This window comes from Coregonus lavaretus (assembly GCF_964263955.1).
Source record: "Coregonus lavaretus genome assembly, chromosome: 3".
Lineage (NCBI taxonomy): Eukaryota > Metazoa > Chordata > Actinopteri > Salmoniformes > Salmonidae > Coregonus > Coregonus lavaretus.
In genome coordinates, this window is record NC_139990.1 from 38134457 (window position 1) to 38159100 (window position 24644).

Below are 24644 nucleotides of genomic sequence, written 5' to 3' on the forward strand. Positions count from 1 at the left end.
CGGTCCGCTCTGACCAGGGTGAAGCCGGCCGGCTCCACTTCTCTGTCCGGGACTCTGTCATCCAGCCAAGTCTCCCAGCTGTATTGGGATTCCGCTGCCAGCAGCGTTTTCATTATTTAGTCCGTTCGTAGCGGGTATGTACACGATCAACAAGATCAGTCCAAAACCAACCACTGGAAATCCATGGTTGGCAGAATGTTTGTAAACTAAGTCTACAAATTAAAAACATTAAATAACGCCACACTGCAGGTCGCAACAGAGACGCTGCTAGCCGCTATTGTCTTAGTTACGTTCATGGTTACGTCACGTATGACGAAAGCGCGTAAGTGCAAGCCCACAGACACCCATAGAGAATGTATTGGAAGCTTTGAAATTTGAAAAAAATAGATTTTACATGACAGGCTATGAGAGACTTCTGGGCGATTTTCAACTTGACTGAAATCGCCCCAAAAACGGGCGGGGCCATTTGAAGCACGACTTTAGCCTGATTTGACATTTAGTGGCTGGCAGATCAGACGTGAACACTGATAACTACTGTTGCCGTGATATAATTGATTAGAAAAAAAATCCCTTCCTTTTCCCGTTTGGCAGTGCGTCGCCCATATCGCCCTATTGAACAGGCCGTCCCTGTGTGTGTGTGTGCATTAGCTAGCATTAGCCTGATATTTCAAGGAGGTGTGTGGGTGCGTTAGCTAGCATTAGCTTGATATCTCAAGGAGGGGTGTGTGTGCGTTAGCTAGCATTAGCCTGATATCTCAAGGAGGGGTGTGTGTGTGTTAGCTAGCGTTAGCCTGATATCTCATGGAGGGGTGTGTGTGTGTTAGCTAGCGTTAGCCTGATATCTCAAGGAGGGGTGTGTGTGCGTTAGCTAGCGTTAGCCTGATATCTCAAGGAGGGGTGTGTGTGTGTTAGCTAGCGTTAGCTTGATATCTCAAGGAGGGGTGTGTGTGTTAGCTAGCGTTAGCCTGATATCTCAAGGAGGGATGTGTGTGTGTTAGCTAGCTTTAGCCTGATATCTCATGGAGGGATGTGAAGCCTCTTTCTGCAGTATCAGTCACAGCAGTCATTACCAACTAGCTTCCTAGTGCCTGTAGCCCCTGGGAAATGGCTGAAGATGCTGTGTCAACATGACTGTGTGTGTGTGTGTGAGGAGAAGTCTGCTCTCCCATCCCCCCTGGGATTTGAGTGAAGATGCTGTGTCGACATGAGAGCCAAGCTGATGGCCTCAAGCAGAGATCTCAGCACTGACACACTAGTTTACTGCTGTTGATCTAAAACAACGTGGCTGCTAGCTGGGAGGGAGAGACATCATGGTTGTCTCCCAAATGGCACCCTATTCCCTATTTAGTGCACTACTTTTGACGAGGGCCCATAAGGCTCTGTTCAATCCTAGTGCACTTGATAGGGAGCAGGGTGCCATTTAGGACAGCCTATGAGACAAAGCTGCAGTCAGTAGTATGGACTCATTAGTATTCATGTGGCACCACCCAACATACTGTGAATGTGGATGTTTGTTGTTCTGTTGTGGGGTTTAGTACTGACCATAGTGGGGGTTTGTTGTTCTGTTGTGGGGTTCTGTTGTGGGGTTTAGTACTGACCATAGTGGGGGTTTGTTGTTCTGTTGTGGGGTTTAATACTGACCATAGTGGGGGTTTGTTCCAAGCAATAAGGCATTACGTCCTCTTTTGGATTTCCTGGCTATTATCTGGTTATTGATAGTGTATCTATGACTGCATCCAAAATGGGACCCTATTTCCCATAGTGCACTACTTTCTTTTATTATTTATTTATTTATTAATTTTTTATGTGGTAGATCAGCTTTAATATTGCAGATAGATTGTTGGTTCTATCAATGTAATTGTTTGCATCAGGAAATATATATGTATATATATATATATTTTTACTATTATTTTTTAATATATTTTCCTTTATTATTTTCCACTAACCCTACCTCCCTTCCCCTAATTGGAGTAAACTAGTGGGAAACAACACTTAGGCTTCTACTTCCAGCTTATACATACTATATACAGTACATTTTACGGACACAGTATATTTTACATTAGTTATCTCGTTATTTTTAGTCCCACCCTTCAGCTCCACTCAACCCCTCCCATCTATCTCTAAAAAAACATCCAGTCTTGACTTCTACCCTTCAGCTTCCCTCAACCCCTCCCATCTATCTCTAAAAAACATCCAATCTTGACTTCTACTTGCCAAATATTTTTCAACGGTGCTGTGATGTTTCACAAAAGTTCTGAACCTTTCTATTCTCATAGTTTCCACAGATTATAAATTAAAGATGAACACCTTTACTAAAAGTACTGTTATATTATTGATCGACTGACCATGGCTTTTCAAGTCACCCAGCAGTGCTATTTGCAAAGACAGCATTAAATAAATGTTGTAATTTTTCAGCCATTGCTGAACCTGCGACCAAAAACATACATGAAAAGGCAACATGTAAAGTGTTGGTCCCATGTTTGTTTCATTAGTTGAAATAAAAGATCCCAGAAATGTTCCATATGCACAAAAATCTTATTTCTCTCACATTTTGTGCACATATTTGTTTACATCCCTGTTAGTGAGCATTTATCCTTTGCCAAGACAATCATCCACCTGGCAGGTGTGGCATATCAACAAGCTGATTAAACAGCATGATCATTACACAGGAGCACCTTGTGCTGGTGACAATAAAAGGCCACTCTAAAATGTGCAATTTTGTCACACAACACAATGCTACAGATGTCTCAAGTTTTAAGGGAGTGTGCAATTGGCATGCTGACTGCAGGAATGTCCACGAGAGCTGTTGCCAGAGAATTGAATGTTCATTTCTCTACAATAAGCTGTCTCCAACGTCGTTTTAGAGAATTTGGCAGTACGTCCAACCAGCCTCACAATCACAGACCATGTGCATGGCGTCGTGTGGGTGAGCAGTTTGCTGATGTCAAAGTTGTGAACAGAGTGCCCCATGGTGGCAGTGGGGTTATGCTATGGGCAGGCATAAGCTACAGACAAGGAACACAATTGCATTTTATCGATGGCAATTTGAATGCACAGAGATACCGTGATGAGATCCTGAGGCCCATTGTCATGCCATTCATCTGCCGCCATCACCTAATGTTTCAGCATGATAATGCACGGCCCCATGTCGCAAGGATCTCTACACAATTCCTGGAAGCTGAAAATGTCCCAGTTCTTCCATGGCCTGCATACTCACAGATGTGTCACCCATTGAGCATGTTTGGGATGCTCTGGATTGACGTGTACAACAGCGTGTTCCAGGTCCCGCCAATATCCAGCAACTTCGCACAGCCATTGAAGAGGAGTGGGACAACATTCCACAGGCCACAATCAACAGCCTGATGAACTCTATGCGAAGGAGATGTGTTGCGCTGCATGAGGCAAATGGTGTTCACACCATATACTAACTGGTTTTCTGATCAACGCCCCTACCTTTTTTTTAAGGTATCTGTGACCAACAGATGCGTATCTGTATTCCCAGTCATGTGAAATCCATAGATTGGGGCCTAATGAACTTATTTAAATGGCCTGATTTCCTTATACGAACTGTAACTCAGTAAAATCTTAGAAATTGTTGCATGTTGTGTTTATATTTTTGTTCAGTATACTGTATTTGTTGTAATATTTCTTCTGTCTTTTCTGGTGGATTAAACTGAAATTGCAACCAGCTTTCTATGGCTTGTTTTAGAAATAGGGATATTTGGAGATGATTTCATAGTGCGCTACTTCTGACCAGAGTCCCATGGGCCCTGCGGAAAATAAAGTCACGCACCGCACGCTTAGAAAAAAAGGTGCTATAAATGTCTTATCTTAATCTGATCATCCTGTTGTTGCAGGAATGTTTGTAGTGTATTCAAGGTTTAAAAAGGCTTCTAAAGTTTGTGATTTCCACTTTCAAATGTCAGACTTGATTTGCCCTAATGAAAAATGTATCAACTCCTACAAAAAAAGTCAATTCATTATAATCCATATAATAATTCAAATTTCCAGTTGCTGCAGGATAATTTTTCTGCTGTGAGAAACTTGGTCAAATTAAGATATGGCATCTGTATCTAGAACCTCAAAGGGTTCTTCGGCTGTCCTCATAAGAAAACCCTTTAAAGAACACTTAGGTTCCAGGTAGAACCCTTTTGGGTTCCACATAGAACCCTTTCCACAGAGCGGTCTACATGGAAACCAAAAGGGTTCTACCTGGAACCTAAAATGATTCTACCTGGAACCAAAAAGGGTTATCCTATTGGGAGAGCTGAAGAACCGTTTTGGAACCCGTTTTTCTGAGTGTATATATGGAATAGGGTGCCATTTGGGATGCAGAATACGTCTTCTGATTTGGTTATTTATGATACTCTAGGCCTATGAGCACCTTCCTAATATTGAGTTGCACCCCCTTTTGCCCTCAGAACAGCCTCAATTCGTCGAGGCATGGACTCTACAAGGTGTCGCATGCGTTCCACAGGGATCCTGGCCCATGTTGACTCCAATGCTTTCCACAGTTGTGTCAAGTTGGCTGGTGGACCATTCTTGATACACATGGGAAACGGTTGAGCGTGAAAAACCCAGCAAAGTTGCAGTTCTTAACACACTCAAACCGGTGCGCCTGGCACCTACTACCAAACCCCGTTCAAAGGCACTTAAATCTTGTGTCTTGCCTATTCACCCTCAATGGCACACATACACAATCCATGTCTAAATTGAAAAATCCTTCTTTAACTTATCTCCTCCCCTTCATCTACACTGATTGAAGTGGATTTAACAAGTGACATCAATAACGGATCATAGCTTTCACCTGGATTCACCTGGTCAAATCTATGTCATGGAAAGAGCAGGTGTACCTAATGTTTTGTAGACTCAGTGTAAGTTCTGGATACTAGCCCAGAGATGATCTGAGTCAGTGATGTAGCCTTGAAAGCGTCTGGAAATGACATTGCGCTCTGTGATGTGATGGAATCTCAACAGGAGTCAAGGCCCATACTGGGTAGAATATGAGAGGACTGTGTGTCCAGCCAAGTTATTCCTGTGTTGTTCCGCCACACACACACACACACACACACACACACACACACACACACACACACACACACACACACACACACACACACACATACAGACACACACACTACCATAGAGAGTGACAGGTGAGAGAGAGATTGTGTGTCCTCTGAGACTGTCTGTTTAACTCGTCCTCAGCCAATCGTGTGCGTGTGTGTCCTGTCCTGTCCTGCCTCAGTAAGAATGGCCATGAGCCAGGACAGTGGTGGTGCTGGTTGGATGGCCAGTGGGACAACAGCTAGAAATCCAATGACACACTAGATCAGATCACATGAGACAGGGTTGATATGCTGCCCTGCCCAACCATCACACTGGTGGTACAGTCCAGTGGAGCGCCACCTGGTGGTTGGATTAACTAACACTCACACAGAAACAGATACATTGACACTCACACAGAAACAGATACATTGACACTCACACAGAAACAGACACATTGACACTCACACAGAAATAGATACATTGACACTCACACAGAAACAGAAAAAGACACATTGACACTCAGAAACAGATACATTGACACTCACACAGAAACAGACACATTGACATTGACACTCACACAGAAACAGACACATTGACACTCACACAGAAACAGAAACAGACACATTGACACTCACACAGAAACAGATACATTGACACACACACAGAAACAGATGCATTGACACTCAGACAGAAACAGACACATTGACACTCACACAGAAACAGAAATTGACACACACTCACCAGACCTGGAATTGGTTGAATTAGTATCAGCTTTCTTTCAAAAACGTTGAGTGTTTTATTGAGCACAATGCACACTGCACACTGCCCTATCCCATCTGGACAAGAGGAATACCTATGTAAGAATGCTGTTAATTGACTATAGCTCAGCATTCAACACCATAGTACCCTCCAAGCTCATCATTAAGCTCGAGGCCCTGGGTCTGAACCCCGCCCTGTGCAACTGGGTCCTGGACTTCCTGACGGGCCGCCCCCAGGTGGTGAAGGTAGGAAACAACATCTCCACTTCGCTGATCCTCAACACTGGGGCCCCACAAGGGTGCGTGCTCAGCCCCCTCCTGTACTCCCTGTTCACCCATGACTGAGTGGCCAAGCACGCCTCCAACACAATCATCAAGTTTGCAGACGACACAACAGTAGTAGGCTTGATTACCAACAATGACGAGACCGCCTACAGGGAGTGTGGGCTCTGGGAGTGTGGTGCCAGGAAAATAACCTCTCACTCAACATCAACAAAACAAAAGAGATGATCGTGGACTTCAGGAAACAGCAGAGGGTGCACCCCCCTATCCACATCGACGGGACCGCAGTGGAGAAGGTGGAAAGCTTCAAGTTCCTTGGCGTACACATCACCGACAAACTGAAATGGTCCACCCACACAGACAGTGTGGTGAAGAAGGTGCAACAGAGCCTCTTCAACCTCAGGAGGCTGAAGAAATTTGGCTTATCACCTAAAACCCTCACAAACTTTTACAGATGCACAATTGAGAGCATCCTGTCGGGCTGTATCACCGCCTGGTATGGCAACTGCACCACCCACAATCACAGGGCTCTCCAGAGGGTGGTGCGGTCTGCCGAACGCATTACCGGGGGCAAACTACCCACCCTCCAAGACACCTACAGCACCCGATGTCACAGGAAGGCCAAAAAGATAATCAAGGACATCAACCACCCGAGCCACTGCCTGTTCACCCCGCTATCATCCAGAAGGCGAGGTCAGTACAGGTGCATCAAAACTGGGACCGAGAGAATGAAAAACAGCTTCTATGTCAAGGCCATCAGACTGTTAAATAGCCATCACTAGCACATTAGAGGCTGCTGCTGCCTATTGAAATCACTGGCCACTTGGACTGGACTGGAACACTAATCAGGATTTGGGGTTTACACTTTTGGGACTGATCCATTGCACCAAGCTCAATCAATCAATCAAGCTGGAGTGACAATCAAGCATTTCCAATGTCTTTGATCAGGAGTCTCTCTCTCTCTCTCTCTCTCTCTCTCTCTCTCTCTCTCTCTCTCTCTCTCTCTCTCTCTCTCTCTCTCTCTCTCTCTCTCTCTCTCTCTCTCTCTCTCTCTCTCTCTCTCTCTCTCTCTCTCTCTCTCTCTCTCTCTCTCTCTCTCTCTCTCTCTCTCTCTCTCTCTCTCTCTCTCTCTCTCTCTCTCTCTCTCATTGAAACCTCACAGTAATTCATCTCAGAGCAGCACCAGACATTCCAGTCCACTGATAGTTGTACAGCCAAACTGGAATCTGAGAGGCAGGAAAAAAAACAGAGGACGTGAGAGACGGGGGGAGGGAGAGAGAGAGATATGGATGGAGAGAGATACTGTAGGTAGATAGAGATTGATGGAGGACGGGAGATGGAGAGAGACAGGGGGAGAAGAGAGAGATATGGAAGGAGAGAGAAGGTGGGAGAAGAGAGAGATTCTGTAGGTAGATAGAGAAACACTGCCTCTCACCAGGAAACCCTATACCAATGAGCGGAGCTGCCTCTTATTTAGTGAGTAAGCCAGAAACCATATGCCAATGGGCAGAGCTGTCTCAAATGTACTGAGCAAGCCCATAATACACTACATAATACAATACATAATACAACACATAATACAATAAATAACACAGTATGTAACGCACTACATAATACAATAAATAATACACTACATAATACAACACATGATACAATACATAATACACTACATAACGCACTACATAATACATAACACACTACATAAGACCCTACATAACACAATACATAATACACTACATAATACACTACATAACACACTACATAATACACTACATAAAACACTACATAATACAACACATAATACACTACATAAATGCAATACATGATTCAAATCATAATACACTACATAACACACTACATAATATAATACATAACACAATACATAATACACTAGATAACACACTACATAATACAATACATGATACAATGCATGATACAATACATAATACATTACCTAATACACTACATAATACACTACATAATACACCACATAATACACTCCATAATACACTACATAATACAATACATAATACACTCCATAATACACTACATAATACAATACATAATACACTACATAATGCAATACATAATACAATACATAATACACTACAAAATGTATAAAACTGTCTGTGTCTCTTCACAGTCCCCTTTGAACAGTAATGTATGATTTCTTCTGTTTTTTTAATCTGTATTTATTGCTAGCTTGAATTACCTGGGGTGGCAGATAGTTCCATGTAGTCATGGCTCTATTTAATACTGTGTGTTTCCCAGCCTTTGTTCTGGACCTGGGGACTGTGAAGGGACCTCTGATTGCATGTCTAGTGTGGTACTGCTTGAACAAACAGTTCGGTACCATCAACACGTCAACACCTCGCACTAAGACCAATAGTGATGCAGTCAATCTCTCCTCAATTTTGAACCGGGAGAGATTGACATGCATGTCATTGACATTCACTTTCCGCGTACATTGAGCAAAGTCAAAATGTTTCAATAGGTTTCAATAGCTTTCAACATGTCTTGATACAGGTATGTTTCAGTGTTCTGATGAAGGGCCTTGCTGATCCTCAGTGTAGTGGTGCAGCTCTCATACTCTTCTGCTACACAAGTACACAGAAAAACATCATGAACAGTGCAATGGGAAAGTATTCAGTCCCCTTCCCTTTTTTCACATTTTGTTACGTTACAGCCTTATTCTAAAATTTCTTGAATTCATTTTTTCCACCATCAATCTACACACAATACCCAATAATGACAAAGTGAAAACAGGTTTTTAGAAATGTAAAAAAGCGCCATGTCTGGTGTTCAACCTTCCCAAGTTCTCTCAAGTCACCCCGCTCCTGCGCACACTACACTGGCTTCCAGTTGAAGCTCGCATCTGCTACAAGACCATGGTGCTTGCCTACGGAGCTGTGAGGGGAACGGCACCTCCGTACCTTCAGGCTCTGATCAGTCCCTACACCCAAACAAGGGCATTGCGTTCATCCACCCCCCCCCCCCCCCCCCCCCCCACACACACAGCGGTCCTCATGGGGTTCTCATGAGATCCAGTTTCATCATAGCGCTTGATGGTTTAAAGTTTAGAAATGTTCCATACTGACTGACCTTCATGTCTTAAAGTAATGATGGACTGTTGTTTCTCTTCACTTATTTGAGCTGTTCTTGCATAATATGGACTTAGGGCTATTTTCTGTATACCTCCCCTACCTTGACACAACACAACTGATTGGCTCAAACACATTAAGGAAAGAAATTCCTTACTTTATCCTATCCCAGGTGTTCCTTAAAGAGGTGGGGTTTCAAATGTCTCCGGAAGGTGGTGAGTGACTCCGCTGTCCTGGCGTTGTGAGGGAGCTTGTTCCACCATTGGGGTGCCAGAGCAGCGAACAGTTTTGACTGGGCTGAGCGGGAACTGTGCTTCAGCAGAGGTAGGGGAGCCAGCAGGCCAGAGGTGGATGAACGCAATGCCCTTGTTTGGGTGTAGGGACTGATCAGAGCCTGAAGGTACGGAGGTGCCGTTCCCCTCACAGCTCCGTAGGCAAGCACCATGGTCTTGTAGCAGATGCGAGCTTCAACTGGAAGCCAGTGTATTGTGCGCAGGAGCGGGGTGACTTGAGAGAACTTGGGAAGGTTGAACACCAGACAGGCTGCGGCATTCTGGATGAGTTGTAGGGGTTTAATGGCACAGGCAGGGAGCCCAGCCAACAGTGAGTTGCAGTAATCCAGACGGGAGATGACAAGTGCCTGGATTAGGACCTGTGCCGCTTCCTGTGTAAGGCAGGGTCGTACTCTCCGAATGTTGTAGAGCATGAACCTACAGGATCGGGTCACCGCCTTGATGTTAGCGGAGAACGACAGGGTGTTGTCCAGGGTCACGCCAAGGCTCTTCACACTCTGGGAGGAGGACACAACGGAGTTGTCAACTGTGATGGCGAGATCATGGAACGGGCAGTCCTTCCCCGGGAGGAAGAGCAGCTCCGTCTTGCCAAGGTTCAGCTTGAGGTGGTGATCCGTCATCCATACTGATATGTCTGCCAGACATGCAGAGATGCGATTCGCCATCTGGTTATCAGAAGGGGGAAAGGAGAAGATTAGTTGTGTGTCGTCTGCGTAGCAATGATAGGAGAGGCCTAATACTAATTGAGTGTATGTAAACTACTGACACACTGGGAATGTGATGAAATAAATAAAAGCTGAAATAAATCACTCTCTACTATTATTCTGACATTTCACATTCTTAAAATAAAGTGGTGATCCTAACTGACCTAAGACAGGGAATTTTTACTAGGATTAAATGTCAGGAATTGTGAAAAACTGAGTTTAAATGTATTTGGCTAAGGTGTATGTAAACTTCCGACTTCAACTGTATATAAACACAATATATATACTGTTGAACAAAAATATAAACGCAACATGCAACAATTTCAAAGATTTTACTGAGTTACAGTTCATATAGGGTAATCAGTCAGTTTAAATAAATTAATTACGCCCTAACCTATGGATTTCACATGACTGGGAATACAGATACAGTGGGGAAAAAAAGTATTTAGTCAGCCACCAATTGTGCAAGTTCTCCCACTTAAAAAGATGAGAGAGGCCTGTAATTTTCATCATAGGTACACGTCAACTATGACAGACAAATTGAGAAAAAAAAAACAGAAAATCACATTGTAGGATTTTTAATGAATTTATTTGCAAATTATGGTGGAAAATAAGTATTTGGTCACCTACAAACAAGCAAGATTTCTGGCTCTCACAGACCTGTAACTTCTTCTTTAAGAGGCTCCTCTGTCCTCCACTCGTTACCTGTATTAATGGCACCTGTTTGAACTTGTTATCAGTATAAAAAACACCTGTCCACAACCTCAAACAGTAACACTCCAAACTTCACTATGGCCAAGACCAAAGAGCTGTCAAAGGACACCAGAAACAAAATTGTAGACCTGCACCAGGCTGGGAAGACTGAATATGCAATAGGGAAGCAGCTTGGTTTGAAGAAATCAACTGTGGGGAGCAATTATTAGGAAATGGAAGACATACAAGACCACTGATAATCTCCCTCGATCTGGGGCTCCACGCAAGATCTCACCCCGTGGGGTCAAAATGATCACAAGAACGGTGAGCAAAAATCCCAGAACCACATGGGGGGACCTAGTGAATGACCTGCAGAGAGCTGGGACCAAAGTAACAAAGCCTACCATCAGTAACACACTACGCCGCCAGGGACTCAAATCCTGCAGTGGCAGACGTGTCCCCCTGCTTAAGCCAGTACATGTCCAGGCCCGTCTGAAGTTTACTAGAGTGCATTTGGATGATCCAGAAGAGGATTGGGAGAATGTCATATGGTCAGATGAAACCAAAATAGAACTTTTTGGTAAAAACTCAACTCGTCGTGTTTGGAGGACAAAGAATGCTGAGTTGCATCCACAGAACACATACCTACTGTGAAGCATGGGGGTGGAAACATCATGCTTTGGGGCTGTTTTTCTGCAAAGGGACCAGGACGACTGATCCGTGTAAAGGAAAGAATGAATGGGGCCATGGATCGTGAGATTTTGAGTGAAAACCTCCTTCCATCAGCAAGGGCATTGAAGATGAAACGTGGCTGGGTCTTTCAGCATGACAATGATCCCAAACACACCGCCCGGGCAACGAAGGAGTGGCTTCGTAAGAAGCATTTCAAGGTCCTGGAGTGGCCTAGCCAGTCTCCAGATCTCAACCCCATAGAAAATCTTTGGAGGGAGTTGAAAGTCCGTGTTGCCCAGCGACAACCCCAAAACATCACTGCTTTAGAGGAGATCTGCATGGAGGAATGGGCCAAAATACCAGCAACAGTGTGTGAAAACCTTGTGAAGACTTACAGAAAACGTTTGACCTGTGTCATTGCCAACAAAGGGTATATAACAAAGTATTGAGAAACTTTTGTTATTGACCAAATACTTATTTTCCACCATAATTTGAAAATCAATTCATAATAAATCCTACAATGTGATTTTCTGGATTTATTTTTCTTATTTTGTCTGTCATAGTTGACGTGTACCTATGATGAAAATTACAGGCCTCTCTCATCTTTTTAAGTGGGAGAACTTGCACAATTGGTGGCTGACTAAATACTGTTGCTGGTATTTTGGCCCATTCCTCCATGCAGATCTCCTCTAGAACAGTGATGTTTTGGGGCTGTCGCTGGGCAACACAGACTTTCAACTCCCTCCATTGATTTTCTATGGGGTTGAGATCTGGAGACTGGCTAGGCCACTCCAGGACCTTGAAATGCTTCTTACGAAGCCACTCCTTCGTTGCCCGGGCGGTGTGTTTGGGATCATTGTCATGCTGAAAGACCCAGCCACGTTTCATCTTCAATGCCCTTGCTGATGGAAGGAGGTTTTCACTCAAAATCTCACGATACATGGCCCCATTCATTCTTTCCTTTACACGGATCAGTCGTCCTGGTCCCTTTGCAGAAAAACAGCCCCAAAGCATGATGTTTCCACCCCCATGCTTCACAGTAGGTATGGTGTTCTTTGGATGCAACTCAGCATTCTTTGTCCTCCAAACACGACGAGTTGAGTTTTTACCAAAAAGTTCTATTTTGGTTTCATCTGACCATATGACATTCTCCCAATCCTCTTCTGGATCATCCAAATGCACTCTAGCAAACTTCAGACGGGCCTGGACATGTACTGGCTTAAGCAGGGGGACACGTCTGGCAATGCAGGATTTGAGTCCCTGGCGGCGTAGTGTGTTACTGATGGTAGGCTTTGTTACTTTGGTCCCAGCTCTCTGCAGGTCATTCACTAGGTCCCCCCGTGTGGTTCTGGGATTTTTGCTCCCCGTTCTTGTGATCATTTTGACCCCACGGGGTGAGATCTTGCGTGGAGCCCCAGATCGAGGGAGATTATCAGTGGTCTTGTATGTCTTCCATTTCCTAATAATTGCTCCCACAGTTGATTTCTTCAAACCAAGCTGCTTAGCTATTGCAGATTCAGTCTTCCCAGCCTGGTGCAGGTCTACAATTTTGTTTCTGGTGTCCTTTGAGAGCTCTTTGGTCTTGGCCATAGTGGAGTTTGGAGTGTGACTGTTTGAGGTTGTGGACAGGTGTCTTTTATATTGATAACAAGTTCAAACAGGTGCCATTAATACAGGTAACGAGTGGAGGACAGAGGAGCCTCTTAAAGAAGAAGTTACAGGTCTGTGAGAGCCAGAAATCTTGCTTGTTTGTAGGTGACCAAATACTTATTTTCCACCATAATTTGCAAATAAATTCATAAAAAATCCTACAATGTGATTTTCTAGAGAAAACAAAATCTCAATTTGTCTGTCATAGTTGACGTGTACCTATGATGAAAATTACAGGCCTCTCTCATCTTTTTAAGTGGAACTTGCACAATTGGTGGCTGACTAAATACTTTTTCTCCCCACTGTATGTGTCATTGTGTTTGGTGACAAAACGGCACATTTTAGAGTGGCTTTTCATTGTCCCTAGCACAAGGTGCACCTGTGTAATGATCATGCTGTCTAATCAGCTTCTTGATATGCCACACCTGTCAGGTGGATGGATTTTCTTGGGAAGGGAGGAATGATCACTAACAGGGATGTAAACAAATTTGTGTACAACATTTGAAAGAAATAAGCTTTTTGTGCGTATGGAAAATTTCTGGGATCTTTTATTTCAGCTCATGAAACATGGGACCAACACTTTACATATTGCGTTTATATTTTAGTTCAGTGTATATATATAAATAGCATAAACCTGTGAACATGTGTGTAAGTATACAGTAAATGTAAATATATTGTAACGACCCTGTATTGTGTTCTGTGTTCATGGGTGTGTTATCGTTCTCATGGGTGCTAGCAGGGGTTAAATATGCCAGGACAGATGGAAAGGTTGGGGGGGTATGATGGGTAATCCCGCGGGGTTTTGGAATGCTTAAATAGGGGTTACGGTCTCATCTCTCGTTCTTCTGTTCGGGACCCTTGATTTGACATGTTATATTTGTGTATGTTCGAGGTTTAGCGGCGTGGGCTGTGGCCTGAACAATAGCCCATTCAGGAATAAACCTGTGTTCTGCCTGTACACCTGGTGCCCGTCTCTCTTTTACTTTATGACCCAGCTGGGTCATTACATTGGTGTCAGAAGTGCTTTCGAACGACGGGATAGATCGAGATTAGGCGAGTTAGCTGTTTCAGTATAGGCCGTGGTTAGCTTTAGCGTGACTCGCATCTACGGTCATGATGATCGGGGCGAGGCGGAAAGTTAAGGAAGAGTCGGACAAAGTGTCTGTTGTGGGCTCGGGTGTACCCGGTCGGGAGGGTCAGGCGATGACGGCTGTAGAAGAGCTGGAGAGCCACATGGCGGAAGTTAAATTGTCAGTCAACAAGATGGCAGAACGGGCGGGTTTTCCTTCAAACCGCTCGACCAGAACAGACGTCACGGCGACGGAGATATCAACGTCACCGCGTGCGGAAATGGCTGGGCCTCCTTATGTAAACAGAGATGGCAGCGCCCTATTGCCATTAGCCACGGTAGCGGCTAAACTTCCAAAGTTCAATGGACAAGGTAAATGGGAAGTTTTTTTCACTCAATTCGAGTTGTTGGCTAGAGCCGGGAGGTGGTCTGACGAGACGAAAGGGTTAGAGCTTGCCCTGAGCCTGGCAGAGGAGGCGTCGGAATGCCTGCTAACGCTAGCCCCGGACGAGAGGGGCGACTACGGTGCGCTAGTGGAGGCATTGGGGGGCCGTTTCGGCAGCGATGCACAGCCCAACATGCTGCGGATTGAACTGAATAACAAAAAGAGACTTCAGGGGGAATCATTAATGGCGTTGGCAAGTGATATTCTGAGCCTGACCAGGCGGGCTTATGCAACTATGCCGATTGGGGTGCAAGACGAGCTGGCACGGGACAGTTTTATTAGAGCGCTCTCCCCCACCGAACTGGGTAAGCATGTTCAGATGTCGGACCCAGCATCTCTGCGGGCTGCAGTGGAGATAGCCAGGAAGAGGGAGCTGATCTGGGGTGAGGGAGTGAGAGTGGAGGTTGCCAGTCAACCAGAGGTGAGAGCAGCGGCGGCCGGGGTGCCGGGGGTCACCAAACCAGAGTCGGTCGACGAGTTGGGCGGGTTAGTCAAGACCGCTTCGCTTGTCATTGAGAGGGGCTCCAGACAACATCGCAGTGTCAGCTCAACTTCCATTGTCTGCTGGGGTTGTGGCCAGCCTGGCCACATTCAGCGGGAGTGTGGCAGATTCTCCAGTCAACAGGGAAACGACAGCGGGTTCTCGCGCAAGGGGCAGCGCAGGCCCACCCCTCCGCCCCCGAACCCACAGTAAGCAGAAGAGGTACCCAGCAGCGCAGGCAAGAGGGTGGGGACCTGCTTCCCCAGGGTGTAGCTGCCACCGTGTTTCCTAGTCCGGTAGTTGTGGTGGGACGTACCACCATTGGGGACTTCTGCAATGTCATCGTCAAGGTAGAGGGGGTGGAATGTTTGGCCCTGGTCGACACGGGCTCTACAGTAACCCTGGTGAGACCAGACATACTACCTGTTGGGGTGCGGGTGGAGCCGACCCTTGTCCAGCTACGGACTGTCACGGGGGAGCTAGCCCCCATGTTAGGGAAGTGTCGGTTGTCTGTGACTGTGGGGGGGGAGAACTGTGGGGTGTCCGGTGTGGGTAGCAGCGGTACAGGACCCCTGTATACTGGGAATGGACTTTTTGAAAAACTGTGGGGCTCAGTTGGACTTAGCTTCGGGCACTTTGAGGCAGTCGGGGGGGCCCACAGTGGGAATGTCGCCTTCGGGAGGGCCAGCAGGGGGCAGGGCTGTCCCTCCGTCTTCCTCCAAGCTTGCCGAAACTCCACTGGTCATCCCGGCTGCTCCCTTGGTCGTTGTGCCATCCCAGCAGCTGTCTCCGGCGGCAACGACCTTCACTCCCCATAATGGTGCAAGCACAGGCATCCCAGTAGCCCAAAACACACTGGCTCCTTCACCCCATCAGCCCGACGGGGGGAAGGAGGAAGTTATCGACGCCGTTGAGGCTGTGTGGCTGAAAAACTGTCAAGGTCTGGACGAGAGACAACAGAGACAGTTAAAGCAGCTGCTGTTTGACTTTAAAGATAGCTTCGCTTGGGGGGAAGATGAGGTAGGGCAAACGCACCTGGTTCAGCACGACATCGACACTGGGGACAACCAACCCATTAAAATTCGGCCCCGTCGCATTCCCCTTGCCAAGAGGGAAGCAGCAGCCACAGCTATTGCTGACATGTTGCGGGCTGATTTCATTGAGCCATCAGATAGCCCATGGTCCGCGCCGGTCGTCATGGTGCCTAAGAAAGGGGGTAAACTTAGGTTTTGTGCGGACTACAGGGGCCTAAATTCTGTCACCATTAAAGACTCTTACCCCATACCGAGGATCGATGAGTCGCTAGACCACGTCAGAGGGTCCTCGTGGTTCTCTTCCCTTGATCTGCGCAGTGGCTACTGGCAGGTGCCCCTCTCGCCTGGGGCACGTGAAAAAACGGCCTTCTCCACGGATAGGGGCCATTGGCAGTTCAAGGTGCTGTGCTTCGGGCTTTGTAATGCTCCTGCCACCTTTGAGAGGCTCATGGACAGAGTGCTGGCGGGGGTTCCGAGAGACGAGTGTGTCGTGTACCTAGACGACATATTGGTACACGGCACGTCGTTTGAGGGGGCACTGGGGGCACTTAGGCGAGTGCTGGAGAGGATCTCGGGGGCGGGGCTAAAATTACACCCGGAAAAGTGCCATTTCATGCAAAGGGAGTTGGCGTTCCTGGGTCATCAGCTGGGTGGTGAGGGTATCAGCACGATGCCAGACAAAGTGGAGGCTGTGAGGGGGTGGCCAATTCCAAGGGGAAAAAAAGAGGTTAAGAGCTTCCTGGGTCTGGCATCCTACTATCGTAGGTTTGTGAAAGGGTTTGCGGGGATAGCAGCTCCTTTGAACCACCTTCTCAAGAAGGACACTGTTTTTCAGTGGACCGAAGAGCACCAGCGGGCGTTTGAGGCCCTCAAACGTGCCCTGGTGGAGGCCCCTGTCCTGTCCTCACCAGACCCAAACCGTCCGTTTATCCTGGACACCGACGCAAGCAATGAGGGCTTGGGGGCCGTGCTGGCGCAGCGTGGTTCTGACGGAGAGCACGTAGTAGCTTATTACAGCAGAACTTTTGATAAGGCTGAAAAACGCTACTGCGTGACAAGGAGGGAGCTTTTGGCTGTCGTGGCAGCAGTACGCCATTTCAAGTACTACCTGGGGGGCCTGCCGTTTGTGGTGCGGACGGATCACTCCGCCCTGCAGTGGCTTCTCTCCTTCAAGGAGCCAGAGGGTCAGATCGCCCGCTGGTTGGAGGAGCTGCAACCCTACGACTTCCAGGTGGAGCACAGGGCCGGCCTTCGCCACAGCAATGCAGACGCCTTGTCCCGCCGCCCGTGTGCTGAGGACGGCTGTGGGTACTGCGCCAAATGGGTGGAGCGAGAGAGGGAACTGTGCATGGAGGAGGGAGTCACCGCCAAGGTGAGTCAGCTGAGGGTGACAGAGTGCCGGGAGCTTGAGGCTGTGGACGTCGGGGAGTGGAGGCGTCGCCAGGAGGAGGACGCAGAGCTGCGTCCTGTGCTGGGGTGGGTGGAAGAGAGAAGACGACCGCCATGGGGGGAAGTAGCCCCTCTATCACCAGTCACCAAAGGACTCTGGGCTAAATTCTCAGTCCTTAGAGTGGCTGAGGGAGTGCTCCAGAGGGGGTGGAAAAAGCCAGCTACTGGAGAAATGACGTGGCAGGTAGTGGTTCCCAAAAGGCTGCAAGGGAGCGTGTTACAGCAGCTTCACGGGGGAGTAGGCGCAGGGCATTTTGGGGTCTCCAAAACGTTAAAGCGCGTACGTAAAGGCTTCTATTGGGCCAGGCACAGGAGGGATGTGGAGGACTTTTGCAGGCAGTGCGATGAGTGTGCTGCTAAGAAAGGACCTCCAGGTCAGTCACACGCCCTCCTACAACAATTCCCAGTAGGGGAGCCCATGGAGAGACTGGGGGTAGACATAGTTGGACCGTTTCCAACCACAGACAGCGGTAACAGGTGGATTCTAACTGCTATGGACTACTTCACCAAGTGGCCAGAGGCTTACGCTCTCCCAGACCAGGAGGCAGAAACAGTAGCTGATGCATTGGTAGGGGGAATAATCAGTCGGTTCGGGGTGCCACAGTCTATACACAGCGACCAGGGGAGAAACTTTGAGTCACGGGTGTTCTCAGAGTTGTGTAGACGGTTAGGCGCGGAGAAGACGCGCACTACTCCGCTTCACCCCCAGAGTGATGGGCTGGTGGAAAGATTTAACAGAACATTAGCACAACAGCTGGCTATCGTTACCTCAAAACACCAGAGAGATTGGGACACCCACTTACCGTTTATTCTTATGGCATGTAGGTCGGCTGTTCAAGAATCGACTGCGTGCTCCCCAGCGTTACTAATGTTAGGTCGTGAGTTGCGCACCCCAGCCGAACTGACGTTTGGCCACCCTCCTGATAACGACGACGGGGTTTTGCCTGGCCCGAACTATGTTCGTCGTCTGCAGAACCGTTTAGAAGCGGCTCACACCTTCGCAAGAGAGCAACTCGAGAACGCAGGAATGCGCCAAAAGCGCCACTATGACTCTTTGGAGCGGGAGAACGCGTGTGGCTTCACAACCCCACGCGCAAGAAGGGGCGGTGCCCAAAGCTGGACAGTGCCTGGGTGGGGCGGTGCCTGGTGATAGAGAGAGTGGGGGAGGTGACGTACCGGGTGGAGGTTCCCCCACGGAGCAGGAAGGTGGTGGTCCACCGGGACCGATTGGCGCCCTACAGAGGGAGGAAAACGGTAGGGAATGGAAGTGAGGACTCTGATGTGAGCACACGGGGACAGTCTAGCGAGGAGACTCTAGTGCAAGCTGAGCCTGGGACGGGGGCTGCCTCTTCGGAGGGCGCTGGAAATGACATTGGGGCAGATGAGTGTTCTGGGGGTCCACCAGTGAGAGTCAAGGGGAGGCACAAGAGACTGATGCGACCTTCGGGTCGTTTTAAGGATTTTGTTTTGTAACCCTAGGGGCTAGGGTTTAGAAAGGGGGGGGCTATGTAACGACCCTGTATTGTGTTCTGTGTTCATGGGTGTGTTATCGTTCTCAAGGGTGCTAGCAGGGGTTAAATATGCCAGGACAGATGGAAAGGTTGGGGGGGTATGATGGGTAATCCCGCGGGGTTTTGGAATGCTTAAATAGGGGTTACGGTCTCATCTCTCGTTCTTCTGTTCGGGACCCTTGATTTAACATGTTATATTTGTGTATGTTCGAGGTTTAGCGGCGTGGGCTGTGGCCTGAACAATAGCCCATTCAGGAATAAACCTGTGTTCTGCCTGTACACCTGGTGCCCGTCTCTCTTTTACTTTATGACCCAGCTGGGTCATTACAATATATTTAAACCTTTATATCAGTTTTGTCACTGCTGTACACAAAAGTAGAATGAATGTAAAATGTGTATGTAACAAAAAAAAGCTGTCAAACAGTTACTCTTGTCCTCTGAAGTGGTGTTTGTGGGGGACGGGGGGGTAATTCTCCAATCCCTCTAGACATAGTGTGTTCTGTGTAGATTTCCATGTTGAGTAGAAGTCTCTCAGATTACTTACAAGATCATGTTCTTTTCCACCGCTGGCTTCAAGTCATCCTTCCACTACATGGCTACGTACCAAATGGCCTCATGTAGTCTGGTCAAAAGGTAGTGCACTACGCAGGGAATAAGGTGGCGTTTGGGACGCGGACCATGACATCATACAGAATGTCTCTGCCCCATGACATCATACAGTATGTCTCACACACAGAGTGGGAACGTTTATCCACTAGAGTAACTTACATCCGTCATGAATATATACTACTGATACGATCACCACATCAGGGTGGCCGCCAACATTTATTTGAGGTAGTAAATAACAGTAATCCTTCTACACCCCCCTTCCCCCAGTGGTGGTTGTCCCACTGGCTATCCCACTGGCTATCCTAAGTTGAATGCACCAATTTGTGAGTCGCTCTGGATAAGAGCGTCTGCTAAATGACTTAAATGAAAATGTAAATTATCCATGTAGCCATGAAACAAATCCTAAAATCCTATTTAAAAAACACCAAGCGCCTCTGAAGACTGGCTTCAGTTTCATACCATCATTGTTCTCACTATAGTTTGACACAATACACACCATGGGCTTTAGTTCTGTAGAGTTTCCAGTCTTTGTAAGTTGTGTTTCCTTTGACTATGAGACAGGACAATGGCCAGGACAATGGCTATACATTATTTAGGGTGCTCTCTCTCCTGTTTAAGGTTTGAGCTGAGGGGGGTTGCACTGCCTGTGAAGATTAATGAACCATTCTACACAGAGCTCAGGGTGTACCGTGCAGTGTGCATGTCCATGATGTGAAAGGTGTCAACCGGGTTGCTTTAACAGTGACATACCGTTTCCTGAACCTCAATACTTATCTCTCCCACAGCAACAGGAGCAGGACCCCACTAACCTGTACATCTCCAACCTACCTGTATCCATGGATGAGCAGGAACTGGAGAACATGCTGAAACCGTTCGGTCACGTCATCTCAACACGGGTGCTAAGGAACGCCAACGGGGTCAGCAGAGGAGTCGGCTTCGCCAGGTACACACACACGTATACGCTGAAACATGTACACACACACACACACACACACACACTCACACACTGGGTGGTATTCTGACTAGAAATATGCACGCTTAACTTGAATTTCCACAAATCGCATTGGCATCAATTGAAGATTTATGTCAAAATGTAATTTGTGCGTGCTCATCTCGACTCTGTATCAGGCCCCAGAGTGAATATAGAGTCTCCTCACATTGTTCCTGTGACCGTAGTCCCTCTGAGTGTACCCCTCTGGAAAGGCCTTCTCAGTTACCTCTGGACAGTGGTGGAAAAAGTAACCAATTGTCATACTTGAGTAAAGATACCTTAATAGAAAATGACTCAAGTAAAAGTGAGTCACCCAGTAAAATACTACTTGAGTAAAAGTCTAAAAGTATTTAGTTTTAAATATACTTAAGTATCAAAAGTAAACGTAATTGCTAAAATATTCTTGAGTATCAAATGTAAAAGTAAAATCATGAAAAATTCCTCATATTATTTACTCATAGCCAGGGGCACACTCCAACACTCAGACATCATTTACAAATGAAGCATTTGTGTGTATTGAGTCCGCCAGATCAGAGACAGTAGGGATGACCAGGGTTGTTCTCTTGATAAGTGATAAGTGTGTGAATTGGACTTTTGGGTGTCAGGGAAAATGTATGGAAGTAAAAAGTACATATTGTCTTTAGGAATGTAGTGGAGTAAAGTAAAAGTTGTCAAAAATATAAATAGCAAAGTAAAGTATAGATACTCCAAAATGCTACTTAAGTAGTACTTCAAAGTATTTTTACACCACTGCCTCTGGAGTGTGCCAGCGATTAGAGTCCCAGCCCAGCCTCTTTATTAAGGCGCGTCTTTTCCTGGTCTGGCCTTGTATTCAGTGTCAGTGGCTGAAGAAAATGAATAGACTAGAGAAAGACTTCTCTGGGATCACCCTCTGTTTCCCTGTGCCAAGCTCAGCTGATAATTAACCATTCAGACATGCTTGGATGAACAGAGATGAATGGGGCCTCACAAAGGAGCTATGTCGTAGAGCAGAGAGCAGAGCAGAGAGCAGAGAGTAGAGCAGAGAGCAGAGCAGAGAGTAGAGCAGAGAGCCAAGAGTAGAGCAGAGAGCAGAGTAGAGCAAAGAGCAGAGCAGAGTGCCGAGCAGAGAGCAGAGCAGAGAGTAGAGCAGAGAATAGAGCAGAGAGTAGAGCAGAGAGCAGAGCAGAGAGCTGAGAGCAGAGAGTACAGCAGAGAGTAGAGCAGAGAGCAGAGCAGAGAGCAGAGCAGAGAGTAGAGCAGAGAGCAGAGCAGAGAGCCGAGCAGAGAGTAGAGCAGAGAGCAGAGAGTAGAGCAGAGAGTAGAGCAGAGAGTAAAGAAGAGAGCAGAGCAGAGAGTAGAGCAGAGAGTAGAGCAGAGAGCGGAGCAGAGAGTAGAGCAGAGAGCAGAGCAGAGAGCAGAGCAGAGAGTAGAGCAGAGAGAAGAGCAGAGAGTAGAGTAGAGAGCAGAGCAGAAAGTAGAGCAGAGAGTAGAGCAGAGAGTAGAGCAGAGAGTAGAGCAGAGAGCAGAGCAGAGAGCAGAGCAGAGAGCAGATCAGAGAGCAGAGCAGAGAGCAGAGCAGAGAGTAGATTAGAGAGCAGAGCAGAGAGCAGAGCAGAGAGTAGAGCAAATGGGCAGAGAGCAGAGAGCAGAGCAGAGAGCAGAGCAGAGCGCAGAGAGCAGAGAGTAGAGCAGAGAGTGGAGCAGAGAGTAGAGTAGAGAGTAGAGCAGAGAGTAGAGAACAGAGCAGAGAGCAGAGCAGAGAATAGAGTAGAGCACAGAGCAGAGAGTAGAGCACAGAGCAGAGAGTAGAGCAGAGAGTAGAGCACAGAGCAGTGAATGGAGCCTTTCAATAGACAAAGACGAGTGGCGCAGTGGTCTAAGGCACTGCATCGCAGTGCTAGCTGTGCCACTATAGATCCTGGTTCAAATCCAGGCTCTGTCGTAGCCGGCCGCGACCGGGAGACCCATGGGCTCAGTTGGTAGAGCATGATGTAGCTCAGTTGGTAGAGCATGGTGTTTGCAACGCCAGGGTTGTGGGTTCGATTCCCACGGGGGGTATGATTTTCTTTTATTTATGCACTCACTAACTGTAAGTCGCTCAGGATAAGAGCGTCTGCTAAATGACAAAAATGTAAATGTAAAATACAAAGGAAACAACATCCAGTCCCCATTGACCTACCGATCCACATTCCATCCTCCCTTCCTCCTTCCCTCTCTCCCTCCTCCTCTGTTTCCTTAAGCAACCCACAGGAAAGCCCTGTTAGTGTGTTTGACCTGACTGCAACTCTCTCTCTCTCTCTCTCTCTCTCTCTCTCTCTCTCTCTCTCTCTCTCTCTCTCTCTCTCTCTCTCTCTCTTCTGCCCCCCCCCCCCTTACCCCCCTCAGGATGGAGTCAACAGAGAAGTGTGGTGTTGTGATTCAACATTTCAATGGGAAGTTTCTGAAGACTCCTCCAGGCGTACCAGGTATGAGGAACAGCTACCTTATATTTTTTGGGGGTTGTGTTCAAAGTGCTTAGATTTGTAACTTAAAGGCCCAGTGCAGTTACAAAACGTGATTTTCCTGTGTTTTATATATATTTCCGCACTATATATACAGCTAGTTTTCAGTTTTCCCCTCTCCACTCAGACCACTCCCATACAGTACTAGCAATATTCTTGCTTGAGAAATGTCTCTTTGCTAAGAAGCTATTTTTGTTTATTTTCTATGATATTGAGATAGATACGGCTGCATTGGACCTTTAAGCTAAGCTCTGAGTACTGGAGAAACCTGTCCTGTGTGTCCTGAAAGTACCTTTGATGATTTTACAAGTGTGTCAATTAATCACAAAGTAACTGAGTCACTGACATCCCCTACAGCCAACAAGCTCCCTATAAACCCAGCAGTAAACACCCCCAGGCAGAACCCTAGTTTACACACAGGCACATAGCCGTCCTAACCTGTCAGCTTGGGGTCTTCATGCCTCCATGATGGTTCCTGTCTGGCTCAAACTGAGCTCAGTTTCCCACTGCTCTGTGTCTGATGGCACTCCTCTCTCCATGGGCTGTCCTTCTGGCTAAGAACACAGCCTCCATGTTTTATTCAGAACCACAGGAGGACGGAGAGAGAGAGATGAGGGGATAGAGGGCCAGATAGAGGAGAGAGAGATGAGGGGATAGAGGGCCAGATAGAGGAGAGAGAGATGAGGGGATAGAGGGGCGGATAGAGGAGAGATGAGGGGATAGAGGGGCGGATAGAGGAGAGATGAGGGGATAGAGGAGCAGATAGAGAGAAAGATGAGGGGATATAGGGGCAGATAGAGGAGAGAGAGATGAGGGGATAGAGGGGCGGATAGAGGAGAGATGAGGGGATAGAGGAGCAGATAGAGAGAAAGATGAGGGGATAGCGGGGCAGATAGATAGCAAGATGAGGGGATAGAGGGGCAGATAGAGGAGAGAGAGATGAGGGGATAGAGGGGCGGATAGAGGAGAGAGAGATGAGGGGATAGAGGGGCGGATAGAGGAGAGATGAGGGGATAGAGGAGCAGATAGAGAGAGAGATGAGGGGATAGAGGGGCGGATAGAGGAGAGATGAGGGGATAGAGGGGCGGATAGAGGAGAGATGAGGGGATAGAGGAGCAGATAGAGAGAAAGATGAGGGGATAGAGGGGCAGATAGAGGAGAGAGAGATGAGGGGATAGAGGGGCGGATAGAGGAGAGATGAGGGGATAGAGGAGCAGATAGAGAGAAAGATGAGGGGATAGCGGGGCAGATAGATAGCAAGATGAGGGGATAGAGGGGCAGATAGAGGAGAGAGAGATGAGGGGATAGAGGGGCGGATAGAGGAGAGAGAGATGAGGGGATAGAGGGGCGGATAGAGGAGAGATGAGGGG

General features: G+C 47.3%; 1 protein-coding gene across 1 annotated transcript in view; it reads left to right on the forward strand.

The window, feature by feature from the left end:
• The window catches only part of LOC311107257 (RNA-binding motif, single-stranded-interacting protein 3-like), a 315032-nt gene that overhangs the window by 236362 nt on the left and 54026 nt on the right, over positions 1-24644 (forward strand). Inside the window, exons 5-6 of the mRNA XM_084149737.1 lie at positions 20586-20743; positions 23159-23238. Coding sequence (XP_084005863.1) covers positions 20586-20743; positions 23159-23238 — 238 coding nt within the window. The remainder of the gene's footprint in view (positions 1-20585; positions 20744-23158; positions 23239-24644) is intronic.